We start from the raw sequence: 17,194 nt of genomic DNA, 5'->3' as shown, positions 1-17,194 counted from the left end.
CAGCATGATTCAAACTCTAGCCAAATTATTTAATCTGGTGTTCTGGTCCGGACACTTCCCTGAGATCTGGTCTGAAGGACTCATCACCCCATATTTAAGAGCGGTGATCGACTCGACCCCAATAACTACCGCGGCATCAGTGTGGGCAGTGTGTTGGGAAAAACTGTTCTGCAGTATCATCAACAGACGCATCGTCTCACACATCTCAGCACACGACATCTTAAATAAAGCTCAGATTGGCTTTTTACCGAAACATCGCACATCTGACCACATCTATTCCCTCCACACCTATAATCAACAAGAACATCAACGACAAACAAAGGAAAATATTCGCATGTTTTGTAGACTTTAAAAAAGCATTTGATTCAATTTGGGCATGATGGTCTACTGTACAAAATCCTACAAATTGGCATCGGCGGAAAAACGTTTGACATTATAAATCTCTCTACACCAACAGCAAAAGTGCGGTGAAGATCGGCAACCACAGAACTGCCTTCTTCCAGCAGGGCCGTGGAGTGAGGCAGGGCTGCAGTCCTGAGCCCGACTCTATTCAACATCTACATCAATGATCTGGCATCAGCGCTGAGAGCTCTACTGCGCCCGGCCTCACTCTACAGGGGTCAGAGGTCAGATGTCTGCTGTACCGCGGATGACCTGGTCCTGCTGTCCCGCACACCTGAGGGCCTTCAGCAGAGCCTGTCCCTGCTGGAACAATACTGTCAACGACTGGGCCCTGACCGTCAATCTGGACAAAACCAGAGTCATGGTGTTCCAGAAGAAAGCCCGATCTCAGGGACACAAACACCAGTTCCTGTATAAAGGCCAGGTCCTGCAGCACAGCTCTAGCTACAGCTATCTGGGCATCGACATCAGCGCTTCGGGACGCTTCGGTCTGGCTGTGAAAACCACTCGGTGAAAAGGCTCGGAGGGCTTTCTATGCTATAAAGTCACGATGTGGACACTTAAAATTACCCATTAAAACCTGGATAAAATTATATAATTCAATAATAAAACCAATTCTTTTATATGGATGTGAAATTTGGGGACCAGTACTACATTTTAAAAATTGGGATAAAACATTAGTAGAAAAATTACAATTGGAAATTGCCAAAAATATTCTCGGGGTTCACAGAAACACGTCCACTGCCGCCTGTAGGGCTGAGCTAGGCCTGTACCCGCTGAACATCGAGATCCAGAAGAGATGTGTTCAGTTCTGGCATCACCTCCATCAGTCTGATCCAGAGTCAGTCCAATATAAAGCCCTCCTCGCCAATGAAACCTCAGCAGAACCTCATCCTCTGAACACACTCGCTCTCCAACTCGTCCATCAGACTATACTCCCCACCAACCCCAAACCTATCATTAACCAAATCCACAAACATCTAAAAGACACCCATGATGAAGCACTAAAAGCACATTTTGCCCTCCAGAATAAACTCCAATGTTACTCGACCCTCAATAGAACCACTAAATTGGCCAGTTATCTATTTATTAAACATTTTAAAGAAAGACAAATCCTCTCCAAATACAGATTAAGTGACCATGATCTAGAGATAGAGAGAGGAAGACATAGACAAACATGGACAGAGAGAGAGCAGAGGATCTGTAGACACTGTGACCTACAGCACATCGAGGATGAGGAACACTTTCTGCTCTTCTGCTCCAGATACTCCAGTATAAGAGAAACCTTTCTGCCCAGATTTGAAACCTTGATTCCATCGTTCTTTGAACTGAGTGACGCTGAGAAAATGTTCTTCTTACTGGGAGAAGATGATATTACAGCTGCACTAGCGGCTAAATATGTGTTAGCTATTCACAACGCCAGAGTCAGCTAATTCTCTAGAGAGACCCACTGTATTTATTCATTTATTAGGATAGATTGTGTTTATTTATCTATTTATTTATATTGACTATGCTACATATGACATGATCTATACATATATGTTTTGTTAGTTTGTATATGTTTTTTTTTTGTTTGTTTTATTATTTATATATAATATGTTCATGCTTTGGCAACATTGTGTTACACAGTCATGCTAATAAAGCTCATTTGAATTGAATTGAATTGAATTGAGAGAGAGAGAGAGAGAGAGAGAGAGAGAGAGAGAGAGAGAGAGAGAGAGAGAGAGAGAGAGAGAGAGAGAGAGAGAGAGAGAGAGAGAGAGAGAGAGAGAGAGAGAGAGAGAGAGAGAGAGAGAGAGAGAGAGAGAGAGAGAGAGAGAGAGAGAGAGAGAGAGAGAGAGAGAGAGGCAGCCTACATCTCGATGGAAATGAACAACAAATTTATGAGTCAGGAAGCCAGTGCAGATATATAGACCTTGAACTTCTCTCAACTCCGCTGACAGACAGCGAGAAGAGAACTGATCCACGACGAGCAGAGAGGACAGAGAGATGACAGGGAGGATAAAACAGACAGCCAGCCAAAACAGCTGGCTCCTGTTCTCCTTTTTCTGGCCCTTTATTGACCAAATAAGTGGGCAGTAAAATCTAGACAACATGATTTATGAAACAATCAATACAGCAACAACTAATATCACAATTTTAAATAAAATAAAACACAGATATAACTTTAAAGCAGCCAGCTGCCTTCAAATAACTAATATAAAATGATTCAAAATAAAATATATAGACATAAATTTTATGCAGTCAGATGTCTTTAAACAACTAATATAAAATTATTCAAAATAAAATAAAAATACTGAAATAACTTGGATGCAGCCAGCTGCCTGCATAAAAAGATTAACAAATTAATTAAAACAATTATTTCATAATAATTATTAAATAAATATCTAAATGTCTCTGTCAGATCAGCATCAGTCAAATAAAACACCACATTTATTTTCCATTTAATTAGAAAATCACTCATACCTGGACTTCACTGTTCCTCTGTCGTATAGTTTCCTCCCTCTCTTTGATGTCCTGTTCCACCGTGCTCTTCTCCCTGAAAGACCAGCAAAGACATGAGTATTTAATGACAGTGGCGACGGCGGGCACAGACAGCCAGCCGCCTGGAACAGCATGGACAGCATCTCCCTCCAGCACCATCTCTGCATCTGCTGCCTGAGCTTGTATGTGTGAGAAGAGGCTGTACGTGAGTCAGTGTGTCAGAGCTGCACATGAGCAGATGCTTTTCTGTGGGAGGAAGGAAGCATGGAGGGAGATCGATGGGGGATGTGGGGTTGGAATACATTAGAGGTGTTTTCACTCATTCCACTGTCTGTATCTTTAGGTCATGCAGGTTGAATTTAGCACACAATTCTATAACAACCACACTTCCTACAAATGTGAGTGGTTCTTGGTAGTGCTATATTAATAGAATAATATATTAATTGTCTGATGTCCGGCCATTTTGAGATATATATATTCTGTAATTTTAAGATGACAACATGTGAGTGACGTTCTACTCTGAGAAATGATGCATATCTATGGCAACACTATCAACGCCTAAATGAATCTGCAGCGGTCAGGTGGTACAAATAGGAGCTCTTAGAAAATTACCAGTTTACAAGTTGTAATTATGAGCTCTACAAGACCGTGAACACTTTTTACAAGTTGAAATCTCAATTACGGTTAATACGACATGGTGTGAATGATGATCATCAAATTATTAAATCAGTTTTGCTGCCATATATATATATATATATATATAAAATGGAATGAAATTTCCATAATGCAAATAAGTCTGATGGTTTAGTAAGTAATAGCACACCTCTCTCTAACAAAACAAACCCCTGACCCTAACTATAAGCTGTAGTTGTGGCAATACATTGTATGGGTAAAAATGATCGATTTTTCTTTTATGCCAAAAATCATTTGGATATTAGGTAAAGATCATGTTCCATGAAGATATTTGTACATTTCCTACCGTAAATATATAAAACATGTATTTTAGTGAGTGAATGCAGCACAATCGCAAACATAAATGAACAACTTTAAAGGCGATTTTCTCAATGTTTCGGTTTTTTTTTGCACCCTCAGATTCCAGATGTTCAAATAGTTGTATCTTGGACAAATATTGTCCTATCCTAACAAACCATACATCAATGGAAAGCTTATTCAGCTTTCATATGATGTATAAATCTCAATTTCAAAAAAATGTACCCATGTCAAGGCACATCAAGGTCTTTTATTGTCATTCTGTAAATGTTGACACATGAGAACGAAATATGTACTCAGGACCAGCAGTTTTAATAGACAAAAAATGTAAAATAACTTGGTAAATTAAAAATAACTGAAGAGTAAAACTGTAATAAATAACTAAGCAGCAAGTTTTTTAAAAGCAATCCCTAAGGCAGGGCATTCATGATTCTCACAGCATCTGGAAAGAAGCTGCATTTCAGTCTTTTAGTTCTGGCTTTAACGCTTCTTAGCCTTCTGCCTGAGGGGAGGGGATTGAAGAGTTTGTTTGCCGGGTAGGTGGAATCCTTCATAATACAGGATGCTCTGCTTCTGTACCTGCTGGTGTCCATGCCCTCAACAGAGGGTAGGCTGCTCAAAGTTATTTTTTGGGCTGATTTGACTACCCTCTGCAATTTCTTCTTGTCAGCAGCAGAACAGTTTCCGCACCAGGCAGTGATGGACAAGGTGAGTGTACTCTCCACCACACACCGGTAAAAAGCTAACAGAACTGGTTTTGGTTTTGTGGTCCAGGGTCACATATTTAAAAGATGAGACGCAAATAGACACGCATAGTTTAAGATGTAAAATGTATGTAATCATATGCATCACGGCACTGCGCATAAGCACAAGGTATTTTTTTAATCTGATAAAAAAAAAAAAAGATTTAAGTTTTTCCTTTTGTCTGTTGATTAATTATTTCAGGTCTACACCCCCACATTTGGACGGAGCTCAATTACATGAAGGTTTTCAGTCTGATTGAGCCATCAATCCGATTATAATCTGATTATTTCAGTGCATGTAAACGTAGATAATGTTTATTTGTCATGGTACTCATCTTTCAAGGTTAAAACCATCCACCATTTGGTTACCAGCCCAGATTTTAACCACTACGCCAACGCCACACAATCCATGCATGAGAAATAAGATGCTTTGTTAAATGCATTTGCATGGCAAATCCATTTCTAAACATAAGATCAACTACCATCATCTTAAAGGGCTATGGTGTGAAAACATATGTATCTTCTTAGTCACAGCTCATGGTGTCAACGCATATGAAAACTTATTTTCTAAACCTAATAATGTAAAAATAGGTTTATGATGATGCTGGAATGTTTCTTTACGTAGAATCTCTCTTAGGTTACAAGGCTTGTGATCTAGCATGAGTAAAACAGAAAGATTAGAAAAGGAAAATAAAGAAAAATGTTTCATGAAACAGTTTGATAATAACACAAATCTTTCCCAACAAGATTTATCAGGGCATCTTTCCTGGATAAGGCTGAACTGTTTTAAGCTCTGACTCAACGTTTCCTCCCAGATTCTGACACAGTGAATTCATGCTGCAGTCTTCCCAGCAACAACAGAGAAACACACATGGATCTGACCAAGAGTCAAACACACACACTGTGAGTCAGAGACTCCCAGGAGGAAAGAGAGAGGAGGAGAAAACAAGAAAATAGAAAGACTAAAAGGCGATATATAAATAATACAGGACAAAATGAGGGCTTGAAATAAAAGTCTTGGCAACAGTCCTAAATCCAACAATAAACTGGACCTTGAGCAGCCCGGATCAGCCAAAAAAACAACAGAGCAGGAGTAGTCCATACACAATATAATTGCTTTTCTTTTTTAGAAAGAGGGTGTGGCCTGTTCTTACCTGTCACCTGAGGTCGCCCGTTGCCGTGGAGATTTAAGGCAATCCCGAACCGCACGCATCATTTTAGTGTCAAACAACAGCCCATCGTATAGAACCTTTCTGATTTCTATCCTTTCTGCTCATCTTCTTCTGCACACTCCATTTCAAGCAGACTCATTACTTCTCACTTACTCTTTCTCTTGCACTCACAGGAAGTGAGAAGTGCTAAAAACTGCTGTGAAGCGTCTATCTCGCACTGAGAGTGAGTGTGCTGGGAGCTGACAGGTGACTGTATCTGCTTTTGCTCAAAGTCTGTAAGCCAAAGATGGAGGGGAAACCAGAGGTGGGGGCATCTTCCTCTTTCAATGTTTGTGTAAATGAGAGCTCCACCTCTCCTCTGTGGGCTAGTGACTCCTATCACAAGGTGTTACCTTCTCTGGAGACTCATTGCTTACAGGAAGTGATTTAAGGACTCGTATACATTTTTTTTACTTTCATTACATTACTTTTTAACCTAGAATACACCATAACACACTATCATATTTCTATAATTTAAATCCCTTAAACGATTGTTAGGCTGCATAAATCAACTGTCAACCGGAACTGAGAACACTTCCCACACCATCCGATGTGCTTGTTTCACTGTAAGAGGAATGGCATTTACCCTAATATTAGCATGTCTGTCTCATTCTTATCCCGAGGTTCCTGTAGTCAGCTGGATCCGGTCCAGAGGAGGACTGGTCCCCCGACTGAGCCTGGTTTCTCCCAAGCTGTTTTTTTTTTCTCCATTCTGTCACCTGATGGAGTTTGGGTTCCTTGTCACTGTTGCCTTTGGCTTGCATAGTTGGGGACTCTCAATATTCAGCAATATTATTGATTTGACTGCACTGCCCCTATTGGATGAGAGCTAAACTGAACTGGATAGTGACATCACTGTTTTCCTCAGAGCTGCTTTATAGCTGTATTGAACTAAACCGAGTCAACACTGAACTGACTCATTGACCATTATTTTCCTGTTATCATATAAAGCTGCTTTGAAAATCTGTATTGTATAAAGCGGCGAGCGCTATGGTAGACCCCCCGAAACTGCTAGTGTTACGGAGCGGGCGTGTTACGGATACGTGGTGTAACATTTTTCGTAATCAAAAAGCATGTCTAATTAATTGAAATAATGTATTATGAATTTTTTCACACTAATTCTGTGGTGTTGTTTTTCTGATAATCAAATGAAGACATAAAACACTAATTTAATTTATTTTAATCATATGAAATTAAACAAACTGTTTGTCAAATAACGTGCTGCACAATGAGCTTTAGGGCTCTATTTTAACAATCTAAGTGCATGGTCTAAAGCGCAGGGTGCAAGTTCACTAAGGGCGTGTCCGAATTCACTTTTGCTAGTTTAACAACGGGAAAAATGGTCGGCGCGCAGTCTAAAAGGGTTGTCCCTATTCTCTGAATGAGGAATGGGTGTGTTTTGGGATTTACGTGCGTTAAACCAATCAGAGTCTCATCTCCCATTCCCTTTAAATGCCAGTTGCGCTTGCACCATGGCAGATTCGCTATTTACATGACGGAATTTGATAGTGGAAAGACCGAAGCCGTCTCCAGAGAGGAAACGGAACTGCTCGTGCACGAGGTAAAAGTGCGCAAGCAGACCATCTATGGGACAAGCCAGATTCCACTATATCTTTATGTACACAATAAAAATCTTTTTTTTTGCACCATTGACTTTAGACCAGGTTTCAGTTGGTCAATGGCGTAGTCTATTTCTGTTGCCTCAAAATAGCAACTAGCCAACAATGCGCCAGATCACACCTCGTTTTCAGAGCATGGGTGCAACGTGGCACAGGACGTGAAAATGATAACTGCGTCGGGCTGAAACTAGCAAAAAACACTTGCGCCGCGCTTGGCGCTGCATTGCAGTAAGATAGGGCCCTTACTGTTAAAATTAAAACATGGAAGACACATAATTATTATTCCTTAAAAAATAAAGTTGATGATAATTTATTTGTATTAGTGTTAGTATTATTACATTGAGACATATCTAAATTCTACTGTACAACAGTAATATTTCTGTCAAGTTAAACCGAACCTTTATTTTGACGGGTTGCCGTGAAGACCTTTGAGTTTCTGTGCGTTTATGACATGATGATAGTTTTTCTCAAATGAAGCGGTTAAATGCTCACGAAGTGACTTTCGGAGCGGATCTAGAGGCGACGTTCATGCATTCGTGACCTCAAATAGGCAAAAAAACAACAACATATATATATATATATATATATATATATATATATATATATATATATATATATATATATATATATATATATATACACACACACACATATATATATATATATATATATATATATATATATATATACACACACACACATACATATATATATATATATATATATATATATACACACACACACGAGCTTCAGTGTGTGTGTGTGTGTGGTAAATTAAACTACGCGTTTTTAAAATTAAACCATTCATTCACACAAGAACATGCAGGATTTGTATTTAAATAGTCTTTGCGGTTTAATATTTCACATATATATGAAATCGCGATTTGATTTCAAGTGTACTGAACTGCTTTCTATTTATTCATCAAAAATTTTACAAATTCCGTGAAATTCTGCGTTATACAGTAAATTCCATTTTTATGACTGGATTTCGTCGCCCGCAAAACAATGGTAGGGGAAAGGTGACTTGACTTCACTAGATGCATCATAAAATTAGTCTATAGGAAAACACAACAATACTGAAGTAAAGTCGGTTGCAAATTCCGGTTCACTCTGATTTTAACATTAGTGATTTATTAGTCTAAACACTGTCTGTGATTCATGCAACTAATTCAGCTTGACATGACCTTGCACATTACGATGACAGAGCGAGGAACATTAAGTAAAGAGATACTCATTAAAGAAACCATTCATCAGTTCAAGAGCATTTATCATGACCCGAGGACAGATTTGGGCACATTGACACTGAGATTACTGTCAGACCCACACTTCTGTTTTTGTGGTTTCATAAGCTCTTGTGCACCTGTGTGAGGACATTGTGTGGAAACTACAAACACACACTATATTAAAACAGATGGCCTGATAGTGCAAAAATAAATAAATAGAGAAATGGAGAGTATTGTATGCTAAAAATGTTAAAGCCTTGAAAATACAGACAGAACAACAAAGCAGTGGCTACCCATAATGACTTCCTTTATGTATAAATATCCACAGTCCATGGGGTCCACAAGACATTAAGATAAGGCCAGAAATTTGAATTCAGGTACATTCAGGTGTTTTAGTTTCAAACACGCTGTCTTGTGGACATGAGGAGAGAGAAGTAAAATCAGTAACTCACCTCTGTAAATCCATGATTTCATTAGTGAGTGAGTCCAACTCTTTAATTGCGGAGAAATCTGCAGCCTGTACTAAGAGAGCGTTGTTCTGTTCAGGAGCAGGGAGGGAGGAAGCATAGAAAAGTAAGAAAAGGGGATTTTAGTTTAAATTCTAAAAATCTTTTCAATTTTCTATTCATCAAAGAATTCTGGAAAAAAAGTGTTACAATTTCCACAAAAATATTAGCATCACAACTGTTTTGAACACTGATAATAAGAAATGTTTCTTAAAGGGTAACTCTCGCCAAAATGCAACCTAGGGTCTTTTTGTTAGTCTACCTGTGGAAAACTTTCGTTTAAAAGCATAATTAGAATGGAAACACCACTTTTAAGTTTGACCGTATTTTCATTTTGGACAAAAATTGCCTTTTGAATGGGAGTGCTTGGGGCACTTCTATGATAGCATCAAAAATCGCTATTTTTTAAAACACTAAGAAGGCTCGACACAACATGAAACTTTGCTCGAAGTATCACCAGGGTCTCTACACATGAACTCGACTGCATTCGGAGATCGACTATTTTTGACTGTCAAATGCTGGCGGACACAGATACAGTGAGTTGTTCAAAAGCTTTCTTTTTAGTAAACTCTCTGCACACAAACAATTGTTCTCAATGCTCGAGTTCATGTGTAGAGCCCCTGGTGATACTTCGAGCAAAGTTTCATCTTGTGTCGAGCCTTCTTAGTGTTTTAAAAATAGCGATTTTTGATGCTATCATAGAAGTGCCCCAAGCACTCCCATTCAAAAGGCAATTTGACCGAAAACAAAAATACGGTCAAACTTAAAAGTGGCATTTCCATTTTAATTATGCATTTAAACGAAAGTTTGCCTCGGGTAGATTAACAAAAAGACCCTAGATTGCATTTTGACGAGAGTTACCCTTTAAGCACAAAGCTCATTATCATTTAAAGAGACATGCACTGAAACGGGTCGCTGTGAACAGAGCTGTTTTTGGGGAGGTAAAAAGGGTGTTTTACACAACCATTGAGGAATTGTATGTTACAAACTTTACATGAAGACCCTAAAGAATCATACCAACTTGTGGAAAATGGGCATCCGGTGACCCCTTTAAATAATTTTAAAATCTTACTGACCCTAAACTTATGAACTGTAGTTTATGAGAGAAACAAACTTACAAAATAAAGACAGAAAGCAGCAAGCTAGATAAAAAAAAGATAACATCTAAAAGGATTCAAGGATTGGTCAGAAGCTCAGAACCAAAAAAAAAAAAAAAATCCTAGCATCTTCTATTTTTCACATTCAAAACAACAAGAACAAAAAAAAAAAAATCTCCACATATGATTTAATTAGCACTGTACCTGTCGTGCCAGTCTATCACAAGGAGGGATCATTTCCGGAGAGAGTGTCTGGGGTGGGTCTATTCCCTTTGAGAGCTTCTGATTGATTAGATATAGAGCTAATGCAAACTGATCCCGGGTCAGCTTCCCGACGTCACCTATATCGCAAAGCTCCCTAAAGAAAAGGCAAGCCAAAGTAACATTACAATAGAAATCCATACAGTGTTAGTGTTTTTAAGATATGGATTAGGTCTAATTAGTTCTGCATGAGCATTTATGGAAAATTAAACTAATAACGGAAATTTAAATCCAAGCAGTAGCATCTCACCAAATGCGAGCTAAAGTAGCAGACGGCAAACCCGTCTTCAGAAATATATCTCGGACCTCAGCACCAGATACCAAGCCATCCATGTCACTATCTGTCTTGACGAATAAGTCATCGTATTTGGCTTTATCTGCTGGAGATACCACCCACTGCACACACACATTTATACATAACGTTTGTTAACGAAACTCTGGGACATTTTCAAACTACATTTGCAGCAAGTACTAGAATTATTCATAACTAAATTATCAATAAGCTGTTAAAACTATGTGAAATTAATGTGACCTGTGGTGGTGTAGGTTTTGCTGGGAGTGTTTTAGATCCAGAGTGGGCAGAGCCTCTCTCTTTATGCTGTGCTGGAGATGGTAGGAGGGGGGTGATCACAGGAGGCGTGGCTATTTTCTTCCGTTTTGATGGTGGAATCAGAGCGGCAGGCAGAGACATGGGAACCGGCTCGGACTCCAGAGCTCTGTATACCAAATACATGGCCTAAAACACACAAAAAATATTAACTATTAACACTGGACAAACTTCTTCAGTTTTAAAGGAATAGTTCACTTCAAAATGAAAATTCTGTCATCATTTACTCACCCTCAAGTTGTTTCAAACCTGTATGAATTTCTTTCTTCTGCTGAACAGTTGATGGGCCCCATTAACTTCCATAGTAGGAAAAAAATACTATGGAAGTCAATCATCAACTGTTTGGCTACCGACATTCTTCAAAATATCTTCTTTTGCGTTCAGCAGAAGAAAGACATTTATACAGGTTTGAAACAACTTGAGGGTGAGTAAATGATGACAGAATTTTGAAGTGAGCTATTCCTTTAAGACTACTCTTAAAGTATAAAATCAGAGTAGTGTAAAGGGCAGCTTTTCTCAAATAGGAAACAAGATGTTCATGTCATCTTTATGAAAGCCTTATCTATGTAAAAAGCAGGGTGAAGTCACCCTTGAAAAGTAGGCAAGATGAAAAGTAATATGCCAAAATATTAATAACCCATTTGTGGTTTATTACCCACAGAACTCACCACAGCAAACTCATCTTTGTCCAGCATGCCATCTCTGTCAATGTCACTGAGCTCCCAAACCTATAACATTAATTCCAACGTCAGATCGTTTCAGTCCATTAAATCGTTATTACTGATGTGCAGAGTCATTTACCTGTAGTTTAATACATTTTGAAGTGCGATAGACAGTTTAGCTAAACTTCAGGTGTTTGCGTTTTTTTTAAAAGACCCCAATACTTTCAAGCTATGGCTCAAGAGTGCATCCTGGTGGTTAGGCCTAAAAATGCACCGTTATATAAAAGACGAGGTAAAAGTTGCATCTTCAAACCCTGCATTGCACTATCATTATAAACCTGCTTGCCACTGCGCTTGTCTTACCCTGCCAAGGACGTCCACAGGGAGTTTAGAATTAAGGAGCACTGGTTTGACCTTATCGCCCGTGAGCATGCCGCCCGCCGGAGAGAGGCTCTCGAAGATGGCATCGAATTTCAGCTTCTCATCAGCCTATATGACACGCACAACACACAAACACATTCATAAATGAGCAATTAAGCAATTAAGGCATTAAACTGAAAGCTTAATCGAATTTATGACTAATTCTAAATACAAAATTTATCGAGCAACTTTATTCTAAATAACCAAACATCTGTTGGCGATATCTGACCTTGACAATCCATGGGCAGTCTGTGGGCACAGGGCCAAACTGAAGAGGACTGCTAGTGTCATGCTAGAAGAGACAACAGAAGAACAGCCATTAACTCACAAGAGACACAGAGCCGTTTCCACCACGTAAGCAAATAAAAATCACCGACTCAGCAGCTTTTTAAGTCATTTGTAATTGTATTCCCAGTTCTCCTTGGCTAATGAAGGACATGTGATGTTGTTTTCCTGGTCTGGTGAAGAGGAAGAGGAAGTTAAGATCTAACTTACAAACTTTGGGGGAGGGACAGCAGTATTTAGGCACTTAAGAGACACTTCAAGTCCATTCTGAGCACACGCCACCAAACGGAGGGCTACAAAAAATTGCTGAGAAGCAACAAACAGACAAATACAGTTGAGAATGTATAGCTCGAACGATTTTTCTAATAATGAACCATAATGTTTGAAAATACCTGCTTGTTTAGCGAGCCTTTGCGTTCGGAATCTGCTAAGTCCCATATCTGTGGAACAAATTAGCAGCAAGTCATTTAGTTCTTTAAGTAAAACACTGCATGACACAATATTGCATGTGCATAACAACCTGTTAATGTTCAAGTAGTTTCAGGAAGAAAGTTTCAATAGAAAGTATTTCTAAAAATGTGGTAACACAACAAATTGCAGAAAATCAATATAGTGATATTAAGAAGGTAAGTAAATTACACAATCTATCTTTTTCTATTTCAGTCATCTTGATGTTTCCAGCACTCGTCAATCAATTCATTTTCCACACTGCTATACTGGAAGCATGCTATTGCTTATTGACGTTACCTTGCCAAGGACCAGGTCTGCAAGGCCAGATGTCTTTAAGAATAAAGCCGCATCACTAGCTCCTACACACCCACTGCCGGACGGATCTACCTGTGGTGGAATAAAGCATAACAAATATTTCAAATCTGGAGTCTGTAAGGATTGTTAATGTTTTGAAAGGAATCTATTTTGCTCACAAAGGCTGCATTTATTTGATCAAAAATACAATAAAAAAGTAATATTGTGAAATAGTATTACAATAAAGCATAACTGGTTTCTATTCTAATAGACAGCAGTCAACATTTGAAGTAAATAAATAAAAAGTTCATAAAAGTTGTCCTAAGACAAGAACGGGTATTGTTCAAAATTCTTTGATGAAAGGTTTTGATCCACTTCAAATGTTGACTACTGTATTTTAGAATGATAACAAAGCTGGATTTTCAGCATCATTAGTCTTTAGTGTCACATGATCCTTCAGAAAATTTGCTGCTCAAGAAACATTTCTTATTTGAGGAACAGAGAGTTCAAAATAACAGCATTTATTTGAAATTGAAATCTTCTGTAATAATATAGGCTAAATGTCTTTACTGTTACTTGTTTTGATCAATTTAATGCATTCTTGCTTAATAAAAGTATTCATTTCTTTAAATAAATGAAAAATTCTTACTGACTGACCGGTAGTGTATTTTTCAATAAATATTCTAGAACTGATGGCCGAATCATTCAAACAAAATCCCCAAAACAGAACTGAAGATCTTCTCTCAAATAGGAAACCAGAAGCAAGATGTTTAAACCATATGCTAGTTCAAACAGGCTGCTTCACTCACCCTGTCCTGTTCAGTTTGCAAACAATTCATCACTAATTCATAGCGGAATCCTTTTACTGAGAGAATGACACTTACGGGAAGCAGAAGCCTCCGAGTGCTTTTAGCTCAAACTGACAATGAGGTGAGGCTTTTATTTCTTTTCTTTCACCAAGTGCTCTATATTTGCCAAAGTGAGACACTGATTAAACGCTTACCTGTCGATAGTATTTCTCATAGACAGGATTCCCACTTGAAAGCTGCAACCAAATAAAACAAAATCTAGTTAAAGTCATTCCAAACACATTGTTTAATCTCTCTAAAACAGGTTAAACTGGTAAAACCTTTAATCAATACATAAATAAGCCGATTAAAGAGCACATTCTTCTAAACTGTTGTCTTTCTTGGCAGCATTGATGCATTCAGACCTCTGAAAAAGAAAATGTTAAAACCATCTGGCAACCAGGTGAACATTTATTGAATGGCAATGTGAAAGCAAACGATCTCACAATGACTTTAATAGTACTCGCACACCTTAGCCGTATATAAAGATGTTGATTAAACACCCATGCACACATTAACGGTGGCTTTCTTAAGTCTCCTACCATTCACAACACAACACTGAGCTTTTGTTGAGTTGGGATTCACAATAGTTGAGCAGAGTAACACGCATTTGCGCAGCTGACCGCAAGCCAAACCATCGACATTAGGCTTAGTCACGGCCAAAAGGCTAATTTATACCATATGGACGGATCAAGTGAAATGAGACGCATTATAGAGTCCAAATTATGATTGTTTAAATTGTGTTTTTAGTGACCGTCAACCCCTCTGCCAGTCAAATGCTATTAGAGGGTCATATGAGCTTACATATCTGACATCTGCATCATCATGAAGCATAAGCATCAACTTGATTTTCTGGTCATGTTAGGTGAAGGCTTGCCAGATCCCAACTGCTTTTTGGTTGTAGTTCAACAGCTCTGTCTGTCTCCCATCAGGTGGTTACTGGTGCATGCTAATGCGATGCTGGCACACAATATTCAGCAAAGTGCCACCAAACATTTCCTTGTCCCGCTGAGAAAGGAGTAGGAGTTTTTGTAACGCTTCTTAAAAAAAAAAAAAAAACATTTTGGCCTTTCAGGCTGTTGCGATTCCAATTCATTTCCTGAGACTTATTCTGGCATGTTCTTCTTACAATTACCACGCTCCTACAAAGCGAAGTCTTAGTAAACCATAGTTAAACATACAATGAAAAAAATATATAATCTACTAAATCTACAAAACGATCTTGGAATCCTATTCTCATGCTGTCTTTAAGCTGCAAAGTCGGCAGAGAAGCTACATAAAAAGACCACAGAAAGTGCATTTACAGAGTGTTTAATGCTGCACACATAGATTTACACACATTACAATTGCAGAAATAATGTGGTAAAATTAATACTGAAAAAATACAATTATTAAACACTAATTGATGGAATTTTATTTTGTACAATTTGATGTAATATTATATTTTCTGTCATGACAATGACAGGTTTAAGACTGCACTAATGAAGCATTTTATTTACACAAATTACTCATTTAAAATGATTCATACGGTGTCTTATTACCAGCCCCTAACAGAAAGCAGAACAGAACGAAGATATATCAGACGTGTCTGTTCCTCTGCCTAAAGAGGTAATACCGCAATGCATATTTCATGCATGTGTTGCCTTGCTTCTAAAACAGAGCATACTATCAGCTGAATGTGGTCAACTATTCAACCACCCTTTCCATTAGAGAACAGTGTTATTCTTAAAGCAATAAAAAAAGACAACATGCAAAGTGAGGAACATTTCAGACCATCAATCTAATCAATGCATGAATCCCTCTGGACTATTAAAACTGTAAAATGAGTCCATGCATGTAATGCATATGCTGTCAGATCCCCCTATTCTTTTCTTGAACATCTGCATGAGTGTCACTGAAACTATTTCATTAATATTTGCTCATAACATGCTAAGACCACATCAGAAAAAAGTTCATACTTAACTGGATTGAAATTTCTGACTATTTAAGATGTTATTAAGGCTGTAATACAACTTTTTGAAGGCTAATAGTCTGTTTAGCCAGCTAGCGAGTGTCAAATATGCTTTAGCTAGCTGGCTAATTAGTTTCAGACTGTAGCCAAGAGGGGAAAAAAGTTGTTATGGGTAGAATAAATAAATACATAAAAAGGGAAAAGTACACGCTATGACTGAAATAGGGTAGTAAACACCATATTTGCATAAGATAACGCTTAGTTCCTATAAATTAATGGACGAAGAGAGTAAAAGTGAGCTAGCAGTGTAGCAAAACTTCCTGCTGCTTTGCGATGGCACTAGAAATAGCCTACATGGTTTAGTATACTAAAACACACATTTAATACAAAAATACCAATGTCAGATATATGCGAAAGATGGCCTTAATATTGTAATTTAAAAGTTAGTGCCATAAATCGAAGAAGTATTTATCACTGCAGCATCTCTATTTTTTCCATATAGGCAAAGACACATTTTACAAGCACTTTCACACATTCATAGCCGAGACATGTAAAAATACAAGCTGTTCTTTAAAGAATTACAGTCACTTTAGATCATCTTAAGACATGCAAAAGCTGGAAAAATAAATAAAGTTTTATCCACCCTAGTTCAACGAGTGACACACTAAGCTACGCCCTTACGCAAGTCCCTAAAAGATCACACTGAAACTTTTTCTCTCCCAAAGCAAATGGCTGAAAACAACTTTAAATAGCTGCGACCAGACAACGGAGTGTGACCGTTTTTCGCCCTAAAGCGCAAATATAAAGCTCAGCGGATCTGAAAGGCGTGTGAAACGAGCTGGAAAGTGATTTGGAGAGTGTTATATTTGTGTAGAAAGGGAGGTTACCTGAGTCAGGGAGAGACTGGCAGCCATAGTGTTTCAGTTCCCACTAGTTCATCCTGCGTTTCGATAGGCAATGGGCAATATAGGGATGCTACAAAACCTGGTGCTGGATTACTCTGTGGATTGAAGCTGAATAAAACCCGGCGCTGGATTATTCAGTGGATCTGTAGGCGGTGGGTCACGGCTGATTGGTCCTCCAAGTTCTCTGGTCACTGGTGCTCACTGTACAGCCAAATTATGTCCAGCTCCACCTCTAT

At 38.4% G+C, this 17,194-nt stretch overlaps 1 protein-coding gene across 1 annotated transcript in view; it reads right to left on the bottom strand.

Annotated features, from left to right (window-relative positions):
* Nucleotides 1–17,092, bottom strand: part of eps15 (epidermal growth factor receptor pathway substrate 15) — a 32,752-nt gene extending 15,660 nt beyond the window's left edge. The window contains exons 1-13 of the mRNA XM_084388844.1: nucleotides 16,941–17,092; nucleotides 14,258–14,299; nucleotides 13,258–13,347; nucleotides 12,903–12,950; nucleotides 12,721–12,816; nucleotides 12,455–12,517; nucleotides 12,169–12,294; nucleotides 11,812–11,871; nucleotides 11,069–11,272; nucleotides 10,787–10,932; nucleotides 10,480–10,633; nucleotides 9,125–9,210; nucleotides 2,869–2,941 (exon numbers count right to left, since the gene is read on the bottom strand). Of these exons, the coding sequence (XP_084244970.1) occupies nucleotides 2,869–2,941; nucleotides 9,125–9,210; nucleotides 10,480–10,633; nucleotides 10,787–10,932; nucleotides 11,069–11,272; nucleotides 11,812–11,871; nucleotides 12,169–12,294; nucleotides 12,455–12,517; nucleotides 12,721–12,816; nucleotides 12,903–12,950; nucleotides 13,258–13,347; nucleotides 14,258–14,299; nucleotides 16,941–16,967 (1,215 nt within the window). The 5' untranslated portion in view covers nucleotides 16,968–17,092. The remainder of the gene's footprint in view (nucleotides 1–2,868; nucleotides 2,942–9,124; nucleotides 9,211–10,479; nucleotides 10,634–10,786; nucleotides 10,933–11,068; nucleotides 11,273–11,811; nucleotides 11,872–12,168; nucleotides 12,295–12,454; nucleotides 12,518–12,720; nucleotides 12,817–12,902; nucleotides 12,951–13,257; nucleotides 13,348–14,257; nucleotides 14,300–16,940) is intronic.
* Between the last annotated feature and the right edge of the window lie 102 nt (nucleotides 17,093–17,194).

Source organism: Rutilus rutilus (assembly GCF_951802725.1).
Source record: "Rutilus rutilus genome assembly, chromosome: 19".
NCBI classification, from domain to species: domain Eukaryota; kingdom Metazoa; phylum Chordata; class Actinopteri; order Cypriniformes; family Leuciscidae; genus Rutilus; species Rutilus rutilus.
The sequence above is the reverse complement of the archived record's forward strand: the minus strand, read 5'-3'. Positions and strand labels throughout refer to the sequence as shown.